The 19,567-nt window shown below is 46.6% G+C and overlaps 1 protein-coding gene across 15 annotated transcripts in view; it reads left to right on the top strand.

Moving 5' to 3' along the window:
- Positions 1 to 382: 382 nt before the first annotated feature.
- The window catches only part of TPM3 (tropomyosin 3), a 38,003-nt gene continuing 18,818 nt past the window's right edge, over positions 383 to 19,567 (top strand). For 5 of the 15 annotated variants that reach the window (XM_017855780.1, XM_017855762.1, XM_017855777.1 and 2 more), the window contains exons 1-3: positions 383 to 687; positions 1,283 to 1,408; positions 17,698 to 17,831. In XM_017855780.1, the coding sequence (XP_017711269.1) occupies positions 571 to 687; positions 1,283 to 1,408; positions 17,698 to 17,831 (377 nt within the window). In that variant the 5' untranslated portion in view covers positions 383 to 570. Of the gene's footprint in view, positions 688 to 1,282; positions 1,409 to 10,479; positions 10,737 to 17,697; positions 17,832 to 19,567 lie in introns of those variants that run through there. The other 10 variants (XM_017855789.1, XM_017855801.1, XM_017855837.1 and 7 more) reach the window with 4 other exon arrangements.

Below are 19,567 nucleotides of genomic sequence, written 5' to 3'. Positions count from 1 at the left end.
AGTGACCTCCCCTCTTCCCTGTTGCCCAAGCTCCTTGAATACCAGAAATCGAAAGCTAAAACTCAACTAAGGGAGTTTGACCAGCATTCAACACGGTCTGGGGGAGAGTGAAAGGGGAAGCTGAAAGGCAACCAGGACCCTCTTGATGTAAACTGCCAACCTACAATTGCCAAAGTACCCTTCTCTATTTTAATGTTCTTCCCTGCCCTCTTCCTGCTCTTTTAAAACATTCATAGAGCTGCCCAGAATGAGTGGAAAGTTTCAGGGTCAGGGAGAACCTCTTCCCTCCCCCACTTTCCATTGTCTAAAATCACCCTCAGCTGTTCCTAGATATTTTTTTGCTGGTGATGTCAGTTCATCAAAGCGTCTCACCCTGTGTTCCCCCAGGAGAACAATGATGGGGTGGGGGGAGCTGCAAAGACCATATTAGGAACAAAAGGTGGAGCTATGAGCACAGATAAAGACTCAAGTCTGGGGACCTCCTGGTCACTCAGGCAGCAGCCCCTTCTTTCTTGCCCCAGTCTCCAGTTCTCCAGTGTTCACAGGTGAGCCTACCAACAGCCACTGCTCATGATGGAGGCCATCAAGAAAAAGATGCAGATGCTGAAGTTAGACAAGGAGAATGCTCTGGATCGGGCAGAGCAAGCTGAAGCTGAGCAGAAGCAGGCAGAAGAAAGAAGTAAACAGGTAGGCACTAGCATTGGTCTCTCTCATCTGCTAATGAACAAGACTGTGAAATGGAAGGGAGTTTTCATGGGAAAGACAGTGACTACTGGTGTCACCTCCATTTTGGGGTGGGATGGACTCCCCAGCCTCACTGGAGGAGCAGAGGACATCTAACATATCTGTCTCAGACTGCCTTTGTGACCTTGGGAAAGTCAGTGGCCTCTTCTGAGTCACAGTATGTCTGCTGAATTTAAGTAGAAATGGATCATGTTTTGGAAGAACCCTTGACTTCTAGAGGAAAAGGTAAGAGTTCTAGAGGGAAAGAGCATTTCTTTTCACTCAAATAGCATCACGGGCATCTACACTTTAGATATTTACCATCCAAGGGTCTTGGATGAAAACCCAGGATGGCTTGGTCATCTTAGGATCAGAGGTTACACGGTCACAGGCCAAGCTACAGCATAACTCCTGAGGCAGTGGGCTGGAAGTGCAGAGAAACTGTGTCTCACTAGGGACGGTAACATGGAGGTTACACTCAGGGCTCCAAGAGCCCAGGGTCCAACCCTGCATTGTTGTGTTTGTGTGTTTTTGTGTGTGACTCTCTGGGCTCCTATAGCTGGAGGATGAGCTGGCAGCCATGCAGAAGAAACTGAAAGGGACAGAGGATGAGCTGGACAAGTATTCAGAAGCTTTGAAGGATGCCCAGGAGAAGCTGGAACTGGCAGAGAAGAAGGCTGCTGATGTGAGTATTACAGAGATGGAGGATGGGTTTAATCTACACATATAGATCTTTATGTTAATGTATGATGAAATTCCAAACACACTTGTGGGTTCATGGAACACAGACATATATACTCACGTACATTTTTGCATATAACCACATGCTGGTATATTCTCATAATGGCAGGTATTTTCTTTCCTAAAGACATCTCCAACACATTAAAAGAAAAGTTTTTTTTTTTTTAAATACATGTAAAAGTCTCATTTATCTCCTATCACCAGCCCAGGAATTTAATTATCTTTCCCAGGACATGGACAGAGAGGGGGCTCTAAGTTCAGAATGCTGTCACTTATCCTACCTCCTCCCCCATGCTACATTATTAGCTTTTATGTCCAAGTCTTGGCATGTGGATATGTGTATTAATAGGGAACCTCTCATCTCTCAACTGTCCAACAAAACCAGCTCGGATTTCACAATGGGAAATGGAGGTCACACTGACCCTGGCCCTATATGGGTTTATTTATCTTGGCCAATGTGGGCATTTGCCTTTATGCCATGGAGATGCCATATGAAGCATTGCTCATAGGGCAGCAGAGAGATCCTTACAGTGACAGACTATAATAGAAACTAAGAAGGAACCTTAGGGGGTAAAAGTTATCACCACCAGACTTCACTCTATACCGTGAGTAATTACTCAGCTTGTCTAGGGCTGAATTTTCCCATTCTAAAATAAAATACACTCTCTTTTTCATGTCATATTATCCTGTCATCACCTACTTTCCTTCGTCTTCAACCTTGAAGTTTGCCGCAAAGATAAATGAAAGATTAGATTGAAAAGTTTTTTAGAAGAAAAGTACCATAGGAATCTTACCAACAACAAAAATGTCCCAGTATTGGTGGAAACAAGTCTCTCAGTGAACTGAGTTAGTAGGAAAAAAAGAAGCATGTAATATTTAAAATCATATTTGGGCTGGGCATGGTGGCTCACGCCTCTAATCCCAGCACTTTGGGAGGCCGAGGCGGGTGGATCGCCTGAGGTCAGGAATTTGAGACCAGCCTGGCTGTCATGGCGAAACCCTGTCTCTACTAAAAATACAAAAATTAGCCAGGTGTGGTGGCGGATGCCTGTAATCTCAGCTACTCAGGAGGCTGAGGCAGGAGAATTGCTTGAACCCAGGAGGCGGAGGTTGCAGTGAGCCGAGATCGTGCCACTGCACTCCAGCCTGGGCAACAGAGAGAGACTCCATCTCAAAAAATAAATCAAAATAAAATCACATTTGGTTTTGGAAAATAGCTAGAAGGACAGACAGAATGGACCATTCGTAAATGCTTTTAGATCCTCATATTTGGTCTCTCTGCCATTAGATTTCTTTTCTTTCTTTCTTTTTTTTGAGACGGAGTTTCACTCTTGTTGCCCAGGCTGTAGTGCAATGGTACTATCTTGGCTCACTGCCACTTCCACCTCCCAGGTTGAAGTGATTCTCCTATCTCAGCCTACTGAGTAACTGGGATTACAGGCAAGCGCCACCACACCTGGCTGGCTAATTTTCATATTTTTAGTAGAGATGGGGTTTCATCATATTGGTCAGGCTTGTCTCAAACTCCTGACCTCAGGTGATCCGCCTGCCTCAGCCTCCCAAAGTGCTGGGATTACAGGCGTGAGCCACCCCACCCAGCCAGGTTTCTTTTTATTCTTGTTGAGATGGAGTCTCGCTCTGTTGCCCAGGCTGGAGTGCAGTGATGCAATCTTGGCTCACTGCAACCTCTGCCTCCTGGATTCAAGCCATTCTCCTGCCTCAGCCTTCCGAGTAGCTGGGATTACAGGTGCGTGCCACCATACCCAACTAATTTTTGTATTTTTTTTAGTAAAGACTTAGTTACGCCATGTTGGCCAGGCTGGTCTCGAACTCCTAACCTGAAGTGATCTGCCTGCCTCAGTGTCCCAAAGTGCTGGGATTACAGGAGTCTCGCTCTGTTGCCCAGGCTGGAGTGCAGTGGCGCAATCTCAGCTCACTGCAACCTCTGCCTCCTGGATTCAAGCCATTCTCCTGCCTCAGCCTTCCGAGTAGCTGGGATTACAGGTGCGTGCCACCATACCCAACTAATTTTTGTATTTCTTTTTAGTAAAGACTTTAGTTTCGCCATGTTGGCCAGGCTGGTCTCGAACTCCTAACCTGAAGTGATCTGCCTGCCTCGGTGTCCCAAAGTGCTGGAATTACAGGCGTGAGCCACTGTGCCCAGCCTAAGCCACTGTGCCTGAGTTTTTTTTTTTTTTTTTTTTTTTTTGAGATAGAGTCTTGCTCTGTCACCGAGGCTGGAGTGCAGTGGCAAGATCTCAGCTCTGAGGAAGTGATTATCCTGCCTCAGTCTCCTGAGTAGCTGGGATTACAGGCACCCACCACCATGCCCGGGTAACTTTTTGTATTTTTTTTTTTTTTTTTTTGAGACGGAGTCTCGCTCTGTCACCCAGGCTGGAGTACAGGGGCCGGATCTCAGCTCACTGCAACCTCCGCCTCCCGGGTTCACGCCATTCTCCTGCCTCAGCCTCCCGAGTAGCTGGGACTACAGGTGCCCGCCACCTCGCCTAGCTAGTTTTTTGTATTTTTTTAGTAGAGACGGGGTTTCACCGTGATAGCCAGGATGGTCTCGATCTCCTGACCTCGTGATCCGCCCGTTTCGGCCTCCCAAAGTGCTGGGATTACAGGCTTGAGCCACCGCGCCCGGCCAATTTTTTGTATTTTTTAGTAGAGACAGGGTTTCACCATGTTGGCCAGGCTGGTCTCCAACTCCTGACCTCAAGTGATCCACCCACCTCAGCCTCTCAAAATGCTGGTATTATGGGTGTGAGCCATCATGCCTGGCCTCTGCCATTAGGTTTCTGAACTTCTGTTTTGTTTTCCACCACTTTCAGTGGCCAGGGAAAGTGGAGGGAATTGAATATATTATGCCAGAGGTTAGAAACACAAACTGGGCCGGGTACGGTGGCTCAAGCCTGTAATCCCAGCACTTTGGGAGACCGAGACGGGCAAATCACGAGGTCAGGAGATCGAGACCATCCTGGCTAACACGGTGAAACCCCATCTCTACTAAAAAATATGAAAAACTAGCCAGGCGAGGTGGCGGGCGCCTGTAGTCCCAGCTACTCGGGAGGCTGAGGCAGGAGAATGGCGTAAACCCGGGAGGCGGAGCTTGCAGCGAGCCGAGATCGTGCCACTGCACTCCAGCCTGGGTGACAGAGCGAGACTCCGCCTAAAAAAAAAAAAAAAAAAAAAACACAAACTGGATAATATACAGCATTTAAACTCATTGTTTCCAAAAATTAAGGCCACCACAAACTATAGGTTTTTTTGTTTTGTTTTGTTTTGTTTTTTTTGAGACGGAGTCTCACTCTGTCGCCCAGGCTGGAGTGCAGTGGCGCCATCTCTGCTCACTGCAAGCTCCACCTCCCAGGTTCACACTATTCTCCTGCCTCAGCCTCCCAAGTAGCTGGGACTACAGGCACCTGCCACCATGCCTGGCTAATTTTTTGTATTTTTAGTAGAGATGGGGTTTCACCGTGTTAGCCAGGATGGTCTTGATCTCCTGACCTTGTGATCCACCCACGTTGGTCTCCCAAAGTGCTGGGATTACAGGCGTGACACCACAAACTATTAATTCTCCCTTCTTATGCTCAGTGTAGTGACTCAGACCTGTAATTCTAACACTTTGCTTTGAGAGGCCAGGGCAAGAGAATCGCCTGAGGCCAGGAGTTCAAGACCAGCCTGGGGAACATAGTTAGGCCCTATCCTTACAAAAAATTTAAAAATTAGCCAGGTGTGGTGGCACGTGCCTGTAGTCCTGGGTACTCAGGAGGCTGAGATGGGAGGATTGCTTGAAGCTAGGAGTTCAAGCTTGCAGTGAACTATGATAATGCCACTGCACTCCAGCCTAGGTGACAGAGCAATACCCTGTCTCTATTTAAAATAATAAAAATTCTCCCTTCTTGGAAAAGTCAAAAAACAAAACAAAACAAAACAAAACAAAAAACAGCCCTACCAAATCTATAGTTTACCCCCAGGCTTTGGGCAAGTGGATGGCCTGCTGGAGTTGTATAGCCTAGGTTCCTGGTATATTTGAATGGATCTCTCTGTTTCTAACATACGGGCATGAAGATAGAAGTTTTCACAAACTAGCACAACGTCAGGTTAATAACAGTTTTGTGAGAAATTGGGTAACATCAATCTGGGTCTGTTCTTAGGCTGAAACAGCTAGTATGTGGGCTTCAGGAGGTGTTTCTAGGAGCAAGACAAAGAACAAACAAGTCTAACCTGAGATCATGAGGAGGAGAATGACATAGAGTCTCTATGCAATACATCAAAATCATTAGGAATATAAAAGGATTTCCTGGGGATGAATTCTGTCTATCTTAATCTGTTTTACACATGTACAGACATACACATACCCACACATGGCATCCCTCACCTAGATATGGTCTACTCAGTATATTCATTTGAAAGAAACTTCTTCATATTTACATAGGAATCCACCAAACCCCATTTAAGTATGTAAAGTGAGGGTTTAAAATACTCATTCAACCCCTCTTCCCTTCATTAGCTTTCCCAAGTCAGAAAGTACCCTCAGAGATATTCATAAGAACAAGAAATAGGAGAGGAAGGTTATGGCCAGGAGAAAGCAAGAAGAAAGGTTTCTTTCCTCAAAGCTAGAGTCAGCAAACTACCACCTGTGAGTTAAATCTTGCAACAGCCTGGTTTTGTAAATAAAGTTTTATCAGAACACAGTCATGCTCATTCATGTACATATTGTCTGCTGGCTTTCTTTTCTCTCTGGCCACAAGACCGTAAAAGTTCGATGACCCCTGCCTCAAAGGGTCAAAGAAGGAAATTACAGTGTTTATAGGAATTGGGAGAGGTGCTGAATAAGGAGCAACAAGGTTAAAAGCAGAAAACAAAGGTAAGAGTCATCAGCAGCTTAATATATGCATCTTTGGAGGGAATATACTCTGTCCAATACAAAGGAAGTTAACAGCTCAGCTTCTGTCCTTGAGGTTAATAAATAAGTAAACAGAGCATATTATCTTGATGTAGATATAAGGGGTAGAGAAGGAGGGAGTCAATAACTACGTGTTTACACAAGCAGTTCAGGTTATCTGAGAAGCCTTTCTGAAAAGTGCAGGATTTACTAGGACTGCTTGAATAAAGAAAGGGCAAGGGTATGGCAAGGTGAGTCGAAACTTTTGTTTTTTTCCTCCCTAAGTTTGTCTAACTTTGTTTTCTAAGTTGTGGTGAAATACACGTACATAAAACTTGCCATTTTAACCATTTTTAAATGTCTAATTCAGTAGTAGCATATTCACATTGTTGTGCAACCACATCTAAGATCATTTGAATCCAATATGAAATCAGATGCTATGGCCGGGCGCGGTGGCTCAAGCCTGTAATCCCAGCACTTTGGGAGGCCCAGGCGGGTGGATCACGAGGTCAGGAGATCGAGACCATCCTGGCTAACCCGGTGAAACCCTGTCTCTACTAAAAATACAAAAAACTAGCCGGGCGAGGCGGCGGGCGCCTGTAGTCCCAGCTACTCGGGAGGCTGAGGCAGGAGAATGGTGTGAACCCGGGAGGCGGAGCTTGCAGTGAGCTGAGATCCGGCCACTGCACTCCAGCCCGGGCGACAGAGCGAGACTCCGTCTCAAAAAAAAAAAAAAAAAAAGAAATCAGATGCTGTTCAGGGAGAAACAAAGGGAAAGAGGAGTGCATTGTTAGGACACAGAGTCATAACATCATTTTTTAGGGACAGGTGGTGCGAAGGATGGGGACAGAAGGGACAACGATGGACATATACACCTGTTGATATACTGTATTGCTGGTTACTAGGCAAACAATAGCACTGGGCCCCTTGCTGGCTATCCATTGTGCCTCTAAAGGCTATCATGAGTCAGTCCATCTGTTTCCCTGGATCAAGAGGAGATTATCTGCTCAAATCTACCAGTCTCAGGAATGCGGTGCTCTCAACACCCTTTTGGTTTGGCTAGGATGAGGTGTTCTGCTTCTTTACCAGGGCACAGGGAGGTACAACAGTGCCCCCTGCTGAGCAGCACCCAGATGACAAAGTGTCACTTCAGCCACATCTTGATCAGACTTCTCCAAAGCAAGTTAGAAAAATTCTTAGGCCATCAGGGTAGAGTTTATTAAGTGTCAGAACCCTGATCTTCCTTCCTAATTTCTGGGGGAAAAATCAGTGTGCAGGTTACTCTATTGAGAAAATTATTATCTATCCAAGTTGTTTCTTCTGAATAGTCTCATTGCTCAGTATTTCCAAAAGGTGATAGGAAAACAGAGGCTCTGGAGGGAGCATTCTCAGAACTAGACATTGAGGGTAGCAACTGTCTTGCCTACTATTCCTTTCAGGGATTAGGACTCTTCGTTATAAGTCCTGTTCCATGTCCTAATTTTCTAGGAGAAAAGAGAGCTGCCCCAGAGGAAAAAATTTATCATGATTACCTACTGGGAAGGTGGAAGGAATACAAATAAATAAGAGGGAAGATAACATTCTCAAGTCTCATTACTATTGTGCTTCCAGAAATCCTGCATGGCAGTGCCAGTAGGGAAAGTTTCTTTTATTTTTATTTTTTTGAGACTCTATCTCACTCTGTCACCCAGGCTGGAGTGCAGTGGCACCATCTCAGCTCACTGCAACCTCTGCTGCCTGGGTTCAAGCAATTCTCCTGCCTCAGCCTCCCAAGTAGCTGAGATTACAAGCACCTGCCACCGTGCCTGGCTAGTTTATTATTATTATTATTATTATTTATTTATTTATTTATTTATTTTTTGTTTTGTGGTTTTTAGTAGGGACAGGGTTTCACCATCTTGGCCAGGCTGGTCTTGAACTCCTGACCTTGTGATCCACCTGCCTCGGACTCCCAAAGTGCTGGGATTACAGGCGTAGGCCACTGCACCTGGTCTGTTCTGCCTTTTTTTTTTGATAGAGTCTCACCCTGTCACCCAGGCTGGAGTACAGTGGCGCCATCTCAGCTCACTGCAACCTCTGCCTCCCAGGTTCAAGCAATTCTTTTGCTTCAGCCTCCCTGAGTAGCTGGAACTACAGGTGGGCACCACCATGCCCGGCTAATTTTTGTATTTTTAGTGGAGACAGGGTTTTGCCATGTTGGCCAGGCTGGTCTCAAACTCCCGACCTCAGGTGATCTGCCCACTGCAGCCTCTCAAAGTGCTGCGATTACAGGCATGAGCCACCACATCTGGCCAAGGGGAAGTTTCTAACTCACCAACAGTTCCTTGGGGTACTTAGTATAGTGGCAGTGAAATTGGTGAAAGTTGTAACATAATGGAGGCTCAATTCTACAGTACAGTTTACAGGCACTCATGTCTGGCTGTTGCATGAAGGATCTAGTAACAGTCATCTGTTTTTTATTTTTTTGAGACAGGATCTCAATTTGTCACCCAGACCGGAGACAGTGGTGCAATCTTGGCTCACTGCAACCTCTGCCTTCCCGGCTCAAGAAATCTTCCCACCTCAGCCTCCCAAGTAGCTGGGACTATAGAAGTACTGCCACCAGGCCTGGCTAATTTTTTAATTGTTTGTAGAGACGAGGTCTCACTATATTGCCCAGGCTGGTCTCAAACTCTGGGCTGAAGTGATCTTCTCGCCTTGGCCTCCCAAAATATTGGGATTACAGCCATGAGTCACCTGTGTTGGCTGACAGTGGTCTGTAATCAGGATTTCTTCCTGATAAAATGGGGGCATATCTTATCTACAAAAGGAATTGTAAATGATGATTAATTAATTTATTTATTTTAAGAGATGAGGTCTTGCTATATTGCCTAGGCTGGTTTTGAACTCCTGGGCTCAAGCCATCCTCCCATCTCGGCCTCCCAAAGTCCTAGGCTTACAGACATGAGCTACCACACACAGCTGATGATTAAATTACCAAGTCCTGAATCATTCCAAGGTTTGGAGGGGCTGGAAGGTTGGTTAATTTGGTGCATAATGACTCTCAACAGTAACAGGGACCTGTAATTCCAGCACTTTGGGAGGCCGAGGCGGCGGATCACGAGGTCAGGAGATCGAGACCATCCTGGCTAACACGGTGAAACCCCGTCTCTACTAAAACTACAAAAAAATTAGAAGGACGTGGTGGAGGGCGCTACTTGGTAGGGTGAGGCAGAAGAATCGCTTGAACCCGGGAGGGGGAGCTTACAGTGAGCCGAGATCGCGCCACTGCACTCCAACCTGGGCGACAGAGGAGACGCCGTCCCAAAAAATAAAAACCAAAACAAAAATAAAAGAACAGGGAGCCCGACGGGGCGGCGTGCACCTGTAGTCCCAGCTACTCCGGAGGCTAAGGTAGGAGGCTCGCTTGAGCCCAGGAGTTCGAAGCTGTAGTGAGTTGTTATCTCGCCACTGCCTGCACTCCAGCAACAGAGCGAGATCTTGTCTCAAAAAAAATAAATAAAAAAAAAATAAAAAAGGGACAAGTCTGTTCCAAATAGCACTTAAGTTCATACCATGCCAAATAGAATGAGAATTTGTGCCAACTTGCCACATTCCTTCCACTCCGACAGTTCCATTCATTGACTTCCAGGAGACGGGAGAGAGAACCTACCTACCTGAGTCGACTTTGAAAGGAGACTGAGTGGGGCTCTTTTGAACCCTGGGGCCCAGAAAGTCTTTTAGACTTTTCTTAGAACTTGGTTTTGGAGTTTGTCGTGGGGTGCGTGGAAGCAGAGACTTGTAAGATGTTTATATTGTGGAGCAAATACAGTGAGCGGTGACGGGTATTGGTATTGGGGGAGTGAGGGGCCAACTGCGGGAGTGTAAGGTCAGCGGACTACCTGCAAAGGGGCCAACCATTGTGGGAAGCCAGCCTGGCGGGAAAGGCTAGACCACGAAGCGCCGCCCAGTTACCATGGTAACACTCCCTCGTCCCAACCCCGTCCCAGTTTACTGGCCCAAGGTAAGGCCGGGAGCGGTAGCCGGGGGCGACTGGGAGGATCTACTCCCTGCCGCGGGTCTCCTTCCAGTTGACTGCCTTCCCGCCTGCCTGGCGGTGGGAGGGCGCGGCAGAGGGACGTCACATCCGGGCGGGTTGGTAAGTTCCGGTATTTCAGGGCGTAGCAGGCGGAAGTAAGGGTGAGAGGAGGCTGCAACGCCGAACGGAGGAGGCAGGAACCGGATCGCGAGCAGTAGCTGGGTGGGCACCATGGCTGGGATCACCACCATCGAGGCGGTGAAGCGCAAGATCCAGGTTCTGCAGCAGCAGGCAGATGATGCAGAGGAGCGAGCTGAGCGCCTCCAACGAGAAGTTGAGGGAGAAAGGCGGGCTCGGGAACAGGTACGGAGATGGCGAGGCTTATGAGGGAGGGTCAGGCGCTGGAGTAGCCGGCAAGCGGAATAAGGTCCCTTTTGCCGTGGAGCACGGTCTTCTGAGGGCCGGCCTGCTCGGAGATGAAGTTGGGAGCGCGGAGGATGGGTGCGGCTCAGCTCCAGTAGGACAGCAAGCGGACGAGGGGGAAACTGAGTGCTTGGTCGAGCAGGCTTGACCTTTGAAGGAATTGAGGCACAGGGTTTGGGGTGTGGCCTTCCTCCTCTTTTTTTTCTCCACCTCATTCATTCAGTCCCTCTGATCCGGGCGCGGCCGGGGGAGGGGCTCAGCGGCTTCTCCCTCCCCCACTTCCCCCTGGAGGGTGGGAGAACTTTGCTCTTGCTTGAGGTTTCCTGCCCAAGGGGTTAGAGTGGGTGGGTGCTTTTCTGTTCGGGGAGAGGAAGTACTGAGCCTCCTGTGAAATGGTGAGGGTTGTGGGGTGGGAACCGCCGGAAAGACCCCGGCCTGCCTGCTGGCAGCTTTTCCGCTCCCTCCTCCTGCTCAGGAAATGAGGCAGCAGTTGGCTGAGAGGAAGCGCGGTGCCCTCCCTCCCTGGAGGAGCTCGAGGCCACAGGACCGCCTCTCAATCTCTGGCCAGGGGCCCTTCCTCTTACGGGGTGCTCTTGCAGCTGCTACACCCCCACTCAATCTACGCGAAACGGCAGGGGAGGGGATAGTACTTCTCTCAACGTTAGTGCAAATGTAGGAGCCAACCAAACTTGCCTGGCCCTACCCACAATGACCTGGAAGGCAGGAACTTCTGCCAGATTCAGGCCTTTATTGCTAAAGTGTGATCAGTGCAAGCCGAACTGGTTAAGAACATTTCTTCCGAGCAGAGCTGATAAGCGAGTGTATGGCAGAGAATTACATGGCGTGCCAGTCTCAAGGTTTCTGATTGACTGGGCAATTTGGTGGAGACAGAATAATGAATTCCAGGTGACTAGTGGAATATTTGTTCAACTGAAAGTGGGAACATAAAATGTTGGTGGAATGAATGATGATCCTAGTGATTCTTTCTTTCTTTTCTTTTTTTTTTTTTTTTTTGAGACGGAGTCTCACTCTGTCCCCCAGGCTGGAGTGCAATGGCGTGATCTCGGCTCATTGCAACCTCCGCCTCCTTGGTTCAAGTGATTGTCCTCCCTCAGCCTCCTGAGTAACTGGGATTACAGGTGCGTGCCACCACGTCCGGCTAATTTTTTGTATTTTTAGTAGAGACGGGGGTTTCGCCATGTTGGCCAGGCTAGTCTCAAACTCCTGACCTCAGGTGATCCACCCACCTCTGCTTCCCAAAGTGCTGGGTTTACAGGTGTGATCCACCGTGCCCAGCCTATTCTAGTGATTTCTTTAAACGACTTTCTGATTAAAAGAGGTTGATTAGTTTTAGTGTAAGCCATAAGGTTTTCCAGGGTCGGCAGAGCTTGCAGTGAGCTGAGATCACGCCACTGCACCTGGGCGACAGAGCGAGACTCCATCTTAATAAAAAAAAAAAAAGATTTTCCAGGGTCTAGGGTGTGGTCTAATAGATGGAGCTGATACGAGTTGAGGTTTTAGAGGATCTTGGGAGAGTAAAGTAACTGTTGCTAAAATGTAAGATCCAATGAAAGAACTCATGTGGTTTATTCTTTGTTCTTTCCCTTGGTAAGTTTTATTTTGTTTTCTTTTGGCTGCTCCTCTGGGAAATAACTCAGAATGTTTTTGGGAGGGAGGGGATGGATTTCAGAAAAGCATGGTGATTGGTGGACATCTGCCCTCTAGGTTAAATACTTAAAGTTTGTTGGACTACTCACTTATTTTTATAACTGAGCATGGAGATGCTGGGATGGGAGCTTGTTGTCTTCCTCAGTCACCTTTTTCTAGGTAGATTTTTTTCTTCTGTTCAGTGTGCCAGCAACTTCTCATTATCTGTTCGAGTGAGATGGACTGGCTGGGTGACTTTACGGCCAGTGACACTTTCTCATCTCCTTTCTTCTGGAGACCAGATAGCTTTAAAGGGGAAGACAGGCTAGCCAGAGGAACTGGCCATGTGTTGAGCTGCAGAGTCTTAGGCTCAGTATTTAAATATGGACATTCTAGGAGTAGTTCTAAGGTGGGTGGTTCCTGCCCCCCATCCCTTCTCTCTCTCTTTTTTTTTTTTTTTTTTAAATGGAGACTTGCTCTGCTGTCCAGCCTGGAATGCAGTTGCATGATCTCTGCTCACTGCAACCTCCACCTCCCAGGCTCAGGTGATTCTCTTGCCTCAGCCCCCCGAGGAGCGGGGTTACAGGGATCCCCCCCTCCCCCCAGCTAAATTTTTTTTTTTTTTTTTTTTGTATTTTTAGTAGAAATGGGTTTCACCATGTTGGCCAGGCTGGTTTCGAACTCCTGACCTCAAGTGATCTGCCTGCCTCAGCCTCCCAAAGTGGTGAGATTATAGGCATGAGCCCCTGCACTCGGCCTGGGGTGATGTTTCTTAAGCTACTCTCACTCAGAGCCTGCCAAATTTGCTTATTGAGCTGAGGTCTAGTGAGGAAGTCCTCAGAATGGGGAAGTAGGGTAATAGTTAAATATTGATGAAATCATTACTTCTACTCCCCAGCCTGAAGAAGCTTAATCTTTTGACTTTCTGCTCTGCTGAATTTTGAACCCCTACTGAGGAGGAGACACCTGTGGGATGGGAGGGGGGTTGTTTGGTCTACCTGTTATCCTCTTAAGGCATTCTGCTGGAATGTGGGTTTTGCAGACTCCTCCCTCCTCTGGAGCTGGAAACTGCACTCTCTGATGGCATCTCATGCTGTTAGTGGGATTGTCACTTAATTATTTTCCTGGTTACTTTGTGTGAACATCCAAGCCACCTTTATTGGGAAGCTACATGAGTCCAAAACTGAGACACTGGTGTTCTAGGATCCATCTTTCTTTTCTGCTCTTGGCCTGGAAATTGGTCTTTTATATTGTAGCACCTTGTCAAATTTACTTTCAGTTCTGCGTTTCCTTTGTACTTCTGTCTAAATGGAAACAGATGGCGACATAATGTTTAAATACAGTCTTTTTCCTTATCTCTTTTTTGTGTGTGTGGTAGTGGTGGTAAAAATACATGTAAAATTTACCATTGTAACTATTTATAAATGTACAGTTTACCTTATCTGTTTTTAATGCCTCTCTCCTAATTGTCCCTGGTGTTTTTCTCTTTATAATTTTTTTCTAGTCTAAAAAACTTAAGAGGCTGGGTGCGGTGGCTCACACCTGTAATCCCAGCGCTTTGGGAGGCCAAGGCGGGTGGATCTGAGGTCCACCTGTGGATCTGATGAAACCCTATCTCTACTAAAAATACAAAAAGTTAGCCGGGCATGGTGGCGCATACCTGTAATCCCAGCTACTTGGGAGGCTGAGGCACAATAATAGCTTCAACCCTGGAGGCGGAGGTGGCAGTGAGCCGGGATCAGATCCCTGTACTCCAGCCTGGGCGAGCATTGGCACTGGGGGAGTGAGGGGTCAACTTCAGGAGTGTAAGGTCAGCAGACTACCTCTGCCTCAAAAAGAAAAAAAACAAATTAAATAAAAAAATTAAATAATAAAAATTAAATTTAAAAAATGAATAATAAACACCTTAAGAGTACTACCGAGGGAGTGGGCTTTGAACAGCAGTTTTGATTCTGGCCTTAATCCTAAATTCCTAGTCTCTAGAGAGGTCAGAATGTTTGACTGTTGTGTGGTTCCCCTCTATTTGTGGGCCTGGTGGACTAAGCAACAGGCTTTATCACCTTTCTTTGGTTGTTTTGCTTTCCTTTCTTTCCCCAGTACTAGAACACACACTCACAGGGGGGAGGCAGATAGCCTTTTACCCCTGTTTAGGCTCCGCCTTTGTTTACGCAGGGGCAGATAGCTCTACTCCCTTGCAGCTTGCCTCCCCTTTGGTGAAGTTTAAATTCCCCAAGGACACGGTTTCTCCCTAGTTAATGCATTTGTGAGCACAGGGAACTCAAGTAGTCCTTTACTCACAGGGCTCAAGCCTAACTTTCTAATACTCTTTCATTTGAATTTTCATCTGTGGCTTTTATCTAATAAGAGAAACCGCAGTGTGGCAGAAAGCCAGATGTAGGCTAATCCCCTTCTGTCCTTGGCCCTGTTCTGCCTGAGAGTACCATCACACTGTCAGTTTCTTTACTGAAGGGGTCGACATATTTGGGAAATCTCTTTGGAGTGGAGGATAGCTGAAGCTGTTGTCAGCCGTCTTATAATGTGACTGAGTTGCTGCTGCATGCCACTCCTCCACCAATCCCCCACCCAGAATCTTTGCTTCCTGGGCAGTGGAGAATCCTATTATTACCTGAAGGGAAGGACCACAGAATACTGTATATCCTCCAAGCTGAGCAGAGATAGGTCAGCTGAAACATCAAAACCACATCTGGAGGGGCATGCTAAAACCTAAGATGATTAGGAAAGTGCAGAGCTTAACGTTTCCCAGGGCCACAGGTAGCCTGGTCAACAAAAAGTAGGCCTGTTCAATCTCTTGGTACCCCTTGGTATTATTTGACCTGACAGGGACAGGCACTATGCATAGACTCGTCATAGACTCATGAGGGAAAAGTCAGCTTGTCTTCCTTGTTCCTTTAAACAACAAAGTATCAGATCTTGATTCTGCAGGCTTTTGTTTCATTGTAAAGAGAACTGATCCTCTGTGCTAGGAGGAAAGAGAAAGGCAAGGTCCCGTTCCCTCCCACCCCACCCCGCAGGGGTTCTCTGAAACTTTTGCTAGGACTCCCATCTCGGGTTCTGCTTTTGATACAGGCTTGTTCATGTGTGCATGCTCTTAGGAGGGCACCAAGATGTGTTTCCACCCCCTCCCTTTTCAGCCTTGCCAAGAATTCTATTGTAAATGCTGATTTGTGGGAGAGACTGCCTGAGCCAGCTTGCTGTCATGGCAACTACACCCCCGCCCCATAGCCTGTTATCTTCTACTCCAGTTTGGGTAACTACTGGTGAGCTGGATGATGCCTTCCATTTCATGAGCTTCCTCTAAATCTAGTTGTATTTTTCGTCTGAGGCGGGTAAGTTATTTTACTAGCAGTGTCTCATAGTTCTTGCCTGATAGCCTTCACTCGTGGCCTTGTTGGGTTTGTGAGGATAAATGTGTGTTGTTACAGAGGACATCTGTTTTTCTGAAAGAGGCAGAAGCAGAGAATACTTGTCTTTGTGGTGTTTTGAATAGTGTAGTTAGAAGCACAAATGGTTTGTTAGTAATTTCAGCTTATGTTGACTTCTCGATTTTCTTTGCCTGGTGGCTGGATTAGCCCCAGCCCTCTGCTTCCCTTCCTAGTCTCTTCAACCTCTCATGTTTGTATGTGGAAGTTTTTGTGCCAATCCTGATTGTTAAAAAGGAGTCTTTTGGTCTATATTCTTCCTCATCAGAGCTAGTGGCCCAGGCTATTTCTATAGCTGCCCCAACTCCTGCCTGCCAGGAAGAAATCAGGGTAACAGAATTCAGGCACAATCTAGGCTATAGAAGAGAGATCGTGTTTGCCAGGCACTTGGATAAGCATCTGAACTGGGTGGTGTAAGAGGCATATTAAATTCTCGTATATTGTTGCAGTCAGGGTACCTCCCACCAGTAAAGGTAGCGGGGAAGCAGTCATGGAAAGAGATTTTCCTACCATTAGAATTTATCCATCCACCTACAGGCTGCCTCCTTCTTTCCTTGTTTCTTATTCCATTGCTAGGGAAAGTAAACCCATCCAGGATGGGTTTACTTGGACTCTAGCCTATACTTCATTGTGAGATGGAGGCCAGGGGGAAGATTGCCATAAGCTGTATTAGAGAGTGAAGCTAAGGGGATGGCTGGAGGAATAGAAAAGAGACAATTCAGAAATTTGGAGGAATGGCAGTGGGTGTGGTGGAAATGTTCTTTCTTTTTTGTTATGCTATCAAAACAGATAATTTTAGCCAGAAGCAGCTCCTTGTAGCCAACTTAAAAAAGGAGTAGGGGGGCACAAGTTTAAGGGATGGTGAGTAGGCATCCCAACAATGTTCCATTCTTTTGCTTTCCAGTCTGGAAGGCTATTCTGGAAGACGTTCCCTTGGCTAGTTATTCTTCTGATGTATTAGGGTAAAGTGATCATAGGAATAACAGTTTGAGTTAAGCAGCAATTAATAGGTAATCCAGGATTCCCTCTTTTTTTTTTTTTTTTTTTTGAAATAGAGTATCACTCTGTTGCCGAGGCTGGAGTGTAGTGGCATGATCTCAGCTCACTACAATCTCCGCCTCCCGGGTTCAAGCGATTCTCCTGCCTTAGCCTCCCGAGTAGCTGGGACTACAGGTGTCTGCCAGCACGCCTGGCTAATTTTTGTATTTTTTTTTTTATTGGAAATGGGGTTTCACCATATTGGCCAGGCTGGTGTCGAACTGACTCCGTGATCCGCCCGCCCCAGCCCTCTCCAAGTGCTGGATTACAGGCATGAGCCACCTAACCAGCACAGGATACCCTCTTTAGAAACCTTTGCTTATTTATTTATTTATTATTTATTTATTTATTTTATTTATTTTTGTCCTGCTTATGAGACAGAGATGGTTACTGAGGATGAGGCATGCCTCCAAGCCAGAACTCAGGCAGAAGGAACACTTCATTGACTTTCTTTTCTGACTGCAGTGTGTTTAGGAATTTGAACCGAGTCCAGGAAGTGGGTGGTACTAACTCACTGGGCTGGGCAAGGAACTGAGTTTTAAACCACTCTTCCTGTGGAACATATGGGAATTCGTTGATGGGAAAGGGAGGAAATATATATATATATATATATATATAAAGTTATGTCTGCTAGATCTTTTAACAGCCGAGCTAAGACAAGTTCTACCCTGCGAGACTCTGGCTTTTTCATGGTAGTCAACCCCGATCTTAATGTCATAGTTACTTCTTTTCACTATGCCTCTGCTTCCCTTGTCCATTCTTTCCTTCAAATGCAGGCTGAGGCTGAGGTGGCCTCCTTGAATCGTAGGATCCAGCTGGTTGAAGAGGAGCTGGACCGTGCTCAGGAGCGGCTGGCCACTGCCCTGCAAAAACTGGAAGAAGCAGAAAAAGCTGCTGATGAGAGTGAGAGGTGTGTAGTGAAGCCTGATGGAGTGTGGATCTTAAAAGACGTTCGTAATAGTTCTGATCAAGATTTCCTTATAGACTGTTTTTCAGATAGCAGTTGTGGCTGCGTGTGGTGGCTCACGCCTGTAATCCTTGCACTTTGGGAGGCTGAGGCAGGAAGGTGGCTCGAGCCCAAGAAATTGGGGCTGCAGTGAGCTGTGATTGCGCCACTGCACTCCTGGGTGACAGAGCAAGACCCTGTCTCAGTCAATCAATAAAAATAAAATACTAACTCTATCATACAGGATCTCCTTTCTATTCTGCATGTTCTGTTCCCTTGAAGACAGTAAGGGTAACTTAGATGTTGTGACCCTTTTGTAATTGGTATTTCCCTACAAATTGGCCCAATGATCCTTAAAATGGGATCACCAGTATGACTTCCACTTTCTGGATCATAAATTTCTATTTGTGAGATTAATTTCTCTAAAACAGAGATTCTCTAAGTAAGGTCTCAGACCAGCAGCATCAGCAATACTTGGGAACTTGGTAAAAATCCACATTCTCAGCTCCTATCCTGATCTACTGAATCAGAAACTTTGGATGTGGGGCCTGGCAATCTGTTTTTAGTAAGCCTTCTCAACCCTGGTTGCATTATTAGAATCTTAGGTGGGGTGAGGGGGGAAATCACTGGGGAATTTAAAACTGTGGATGCTTAGATCTCATCCCAGTTCCATTAGAATCAATTGCAAGAAGGGTCTGGGCACTGATGTTTTTAACGTTCCCCAGCTAATTTTAATGTGTTCCTAGGGTTGAGAACCATGGCCCTTGAACCAAATCATAACTCATCTTTTTGAAAATAGCCAGTTGTCTCCTTGCCACATGTGAGTTAAACTAGAACAGAGGTGCTTGACAACTCAGGGTTTTCAGAATAAATAGTGCCCTGCAAAGGGTACGTTACTACTGTGCAGCTGTGAAAATGAAAGAGGTATCTATGTGTATACTATTAGAGTGGCGTGCAAATTATAGAAAGTGAGGGCTCGGGCGCAGTGGCTCACACCTGTAATCCCACCGCTTTGGGAGGCTGAGGTGGATGATCACTTGAGGCCAGTAGTTCAGGACCACCCCGGCCAACACAGCAAAATCCAATCTCTACTAAAAGTACAAAAATTAGCTGGGCATGGTGGGGGCGTGCCTGTAATTCCAGCTACTCAGGAGGCTGAGGCACAAGAATCACTAGAACCCGAGAGGCGGAGGCTGCAGTGAGCCTCCCCTCTTTTTTTTTTTTTCTCAAAAAAAAAAAAAAAAAAGAAGAAGAAAGTGAGGATAGCTGCATGCTAAATACTGGGGAAAAAAAAGAGTATGGAAAGTTGCAGAACCGTGTAGTATATGATGACTTTGGGGAAGCTGGGATGGGATTTTGTGTGTGTGTGTGTGTGTGTGTGTGTGTGTATTTTTTTTTTTTTAAATAATTATTTATGTGCCGGGCTCGCGGTGGCTCAAGCCGTAATCCCAGCATCTTTGGTTGAGGCCGAGACGGGCGGTATCATCGAGTGTCATTGATGATCGGAGACTCCCTGGCGTAACACCGTGAAGAACCCCCGTTCTCTATAAAAAATATGAAAAATTAGCCGGGCTGAGGTGGCGGCGTCCTTATAGTCCTATCTATAGTGAAGGCTATGTGTAGAGATGTGTATATCTCTCGTATGGTCTGGAGCTTGCAGTGAGCTGAGATCTGGCCACTAGCACTCCACTCCAGCCTGG

This window comes from Rhinopithecus bieti, unplaced genomic scaffold (assembly GCF_001698545.2).
Source record: "Rhinopithecus bieti isolate Rb0 unplaced genomic scaffold, ASM169854v2 scaffold_3033, whole genome shotgun sequence".
NCBI classification, from domain to species: domain Eukaryota; kingdom Metazoa; phylum Chordata; class Mammalia; order Primates; family Cercopithecidae; genus Rhinopithecus; species Rhinopithecus bieti.
The sequence above is the reverse complement of the archived record's forward strand: the minus strand, read 5'-3'. Positions and strand labels throughout refer to the sequence as shown.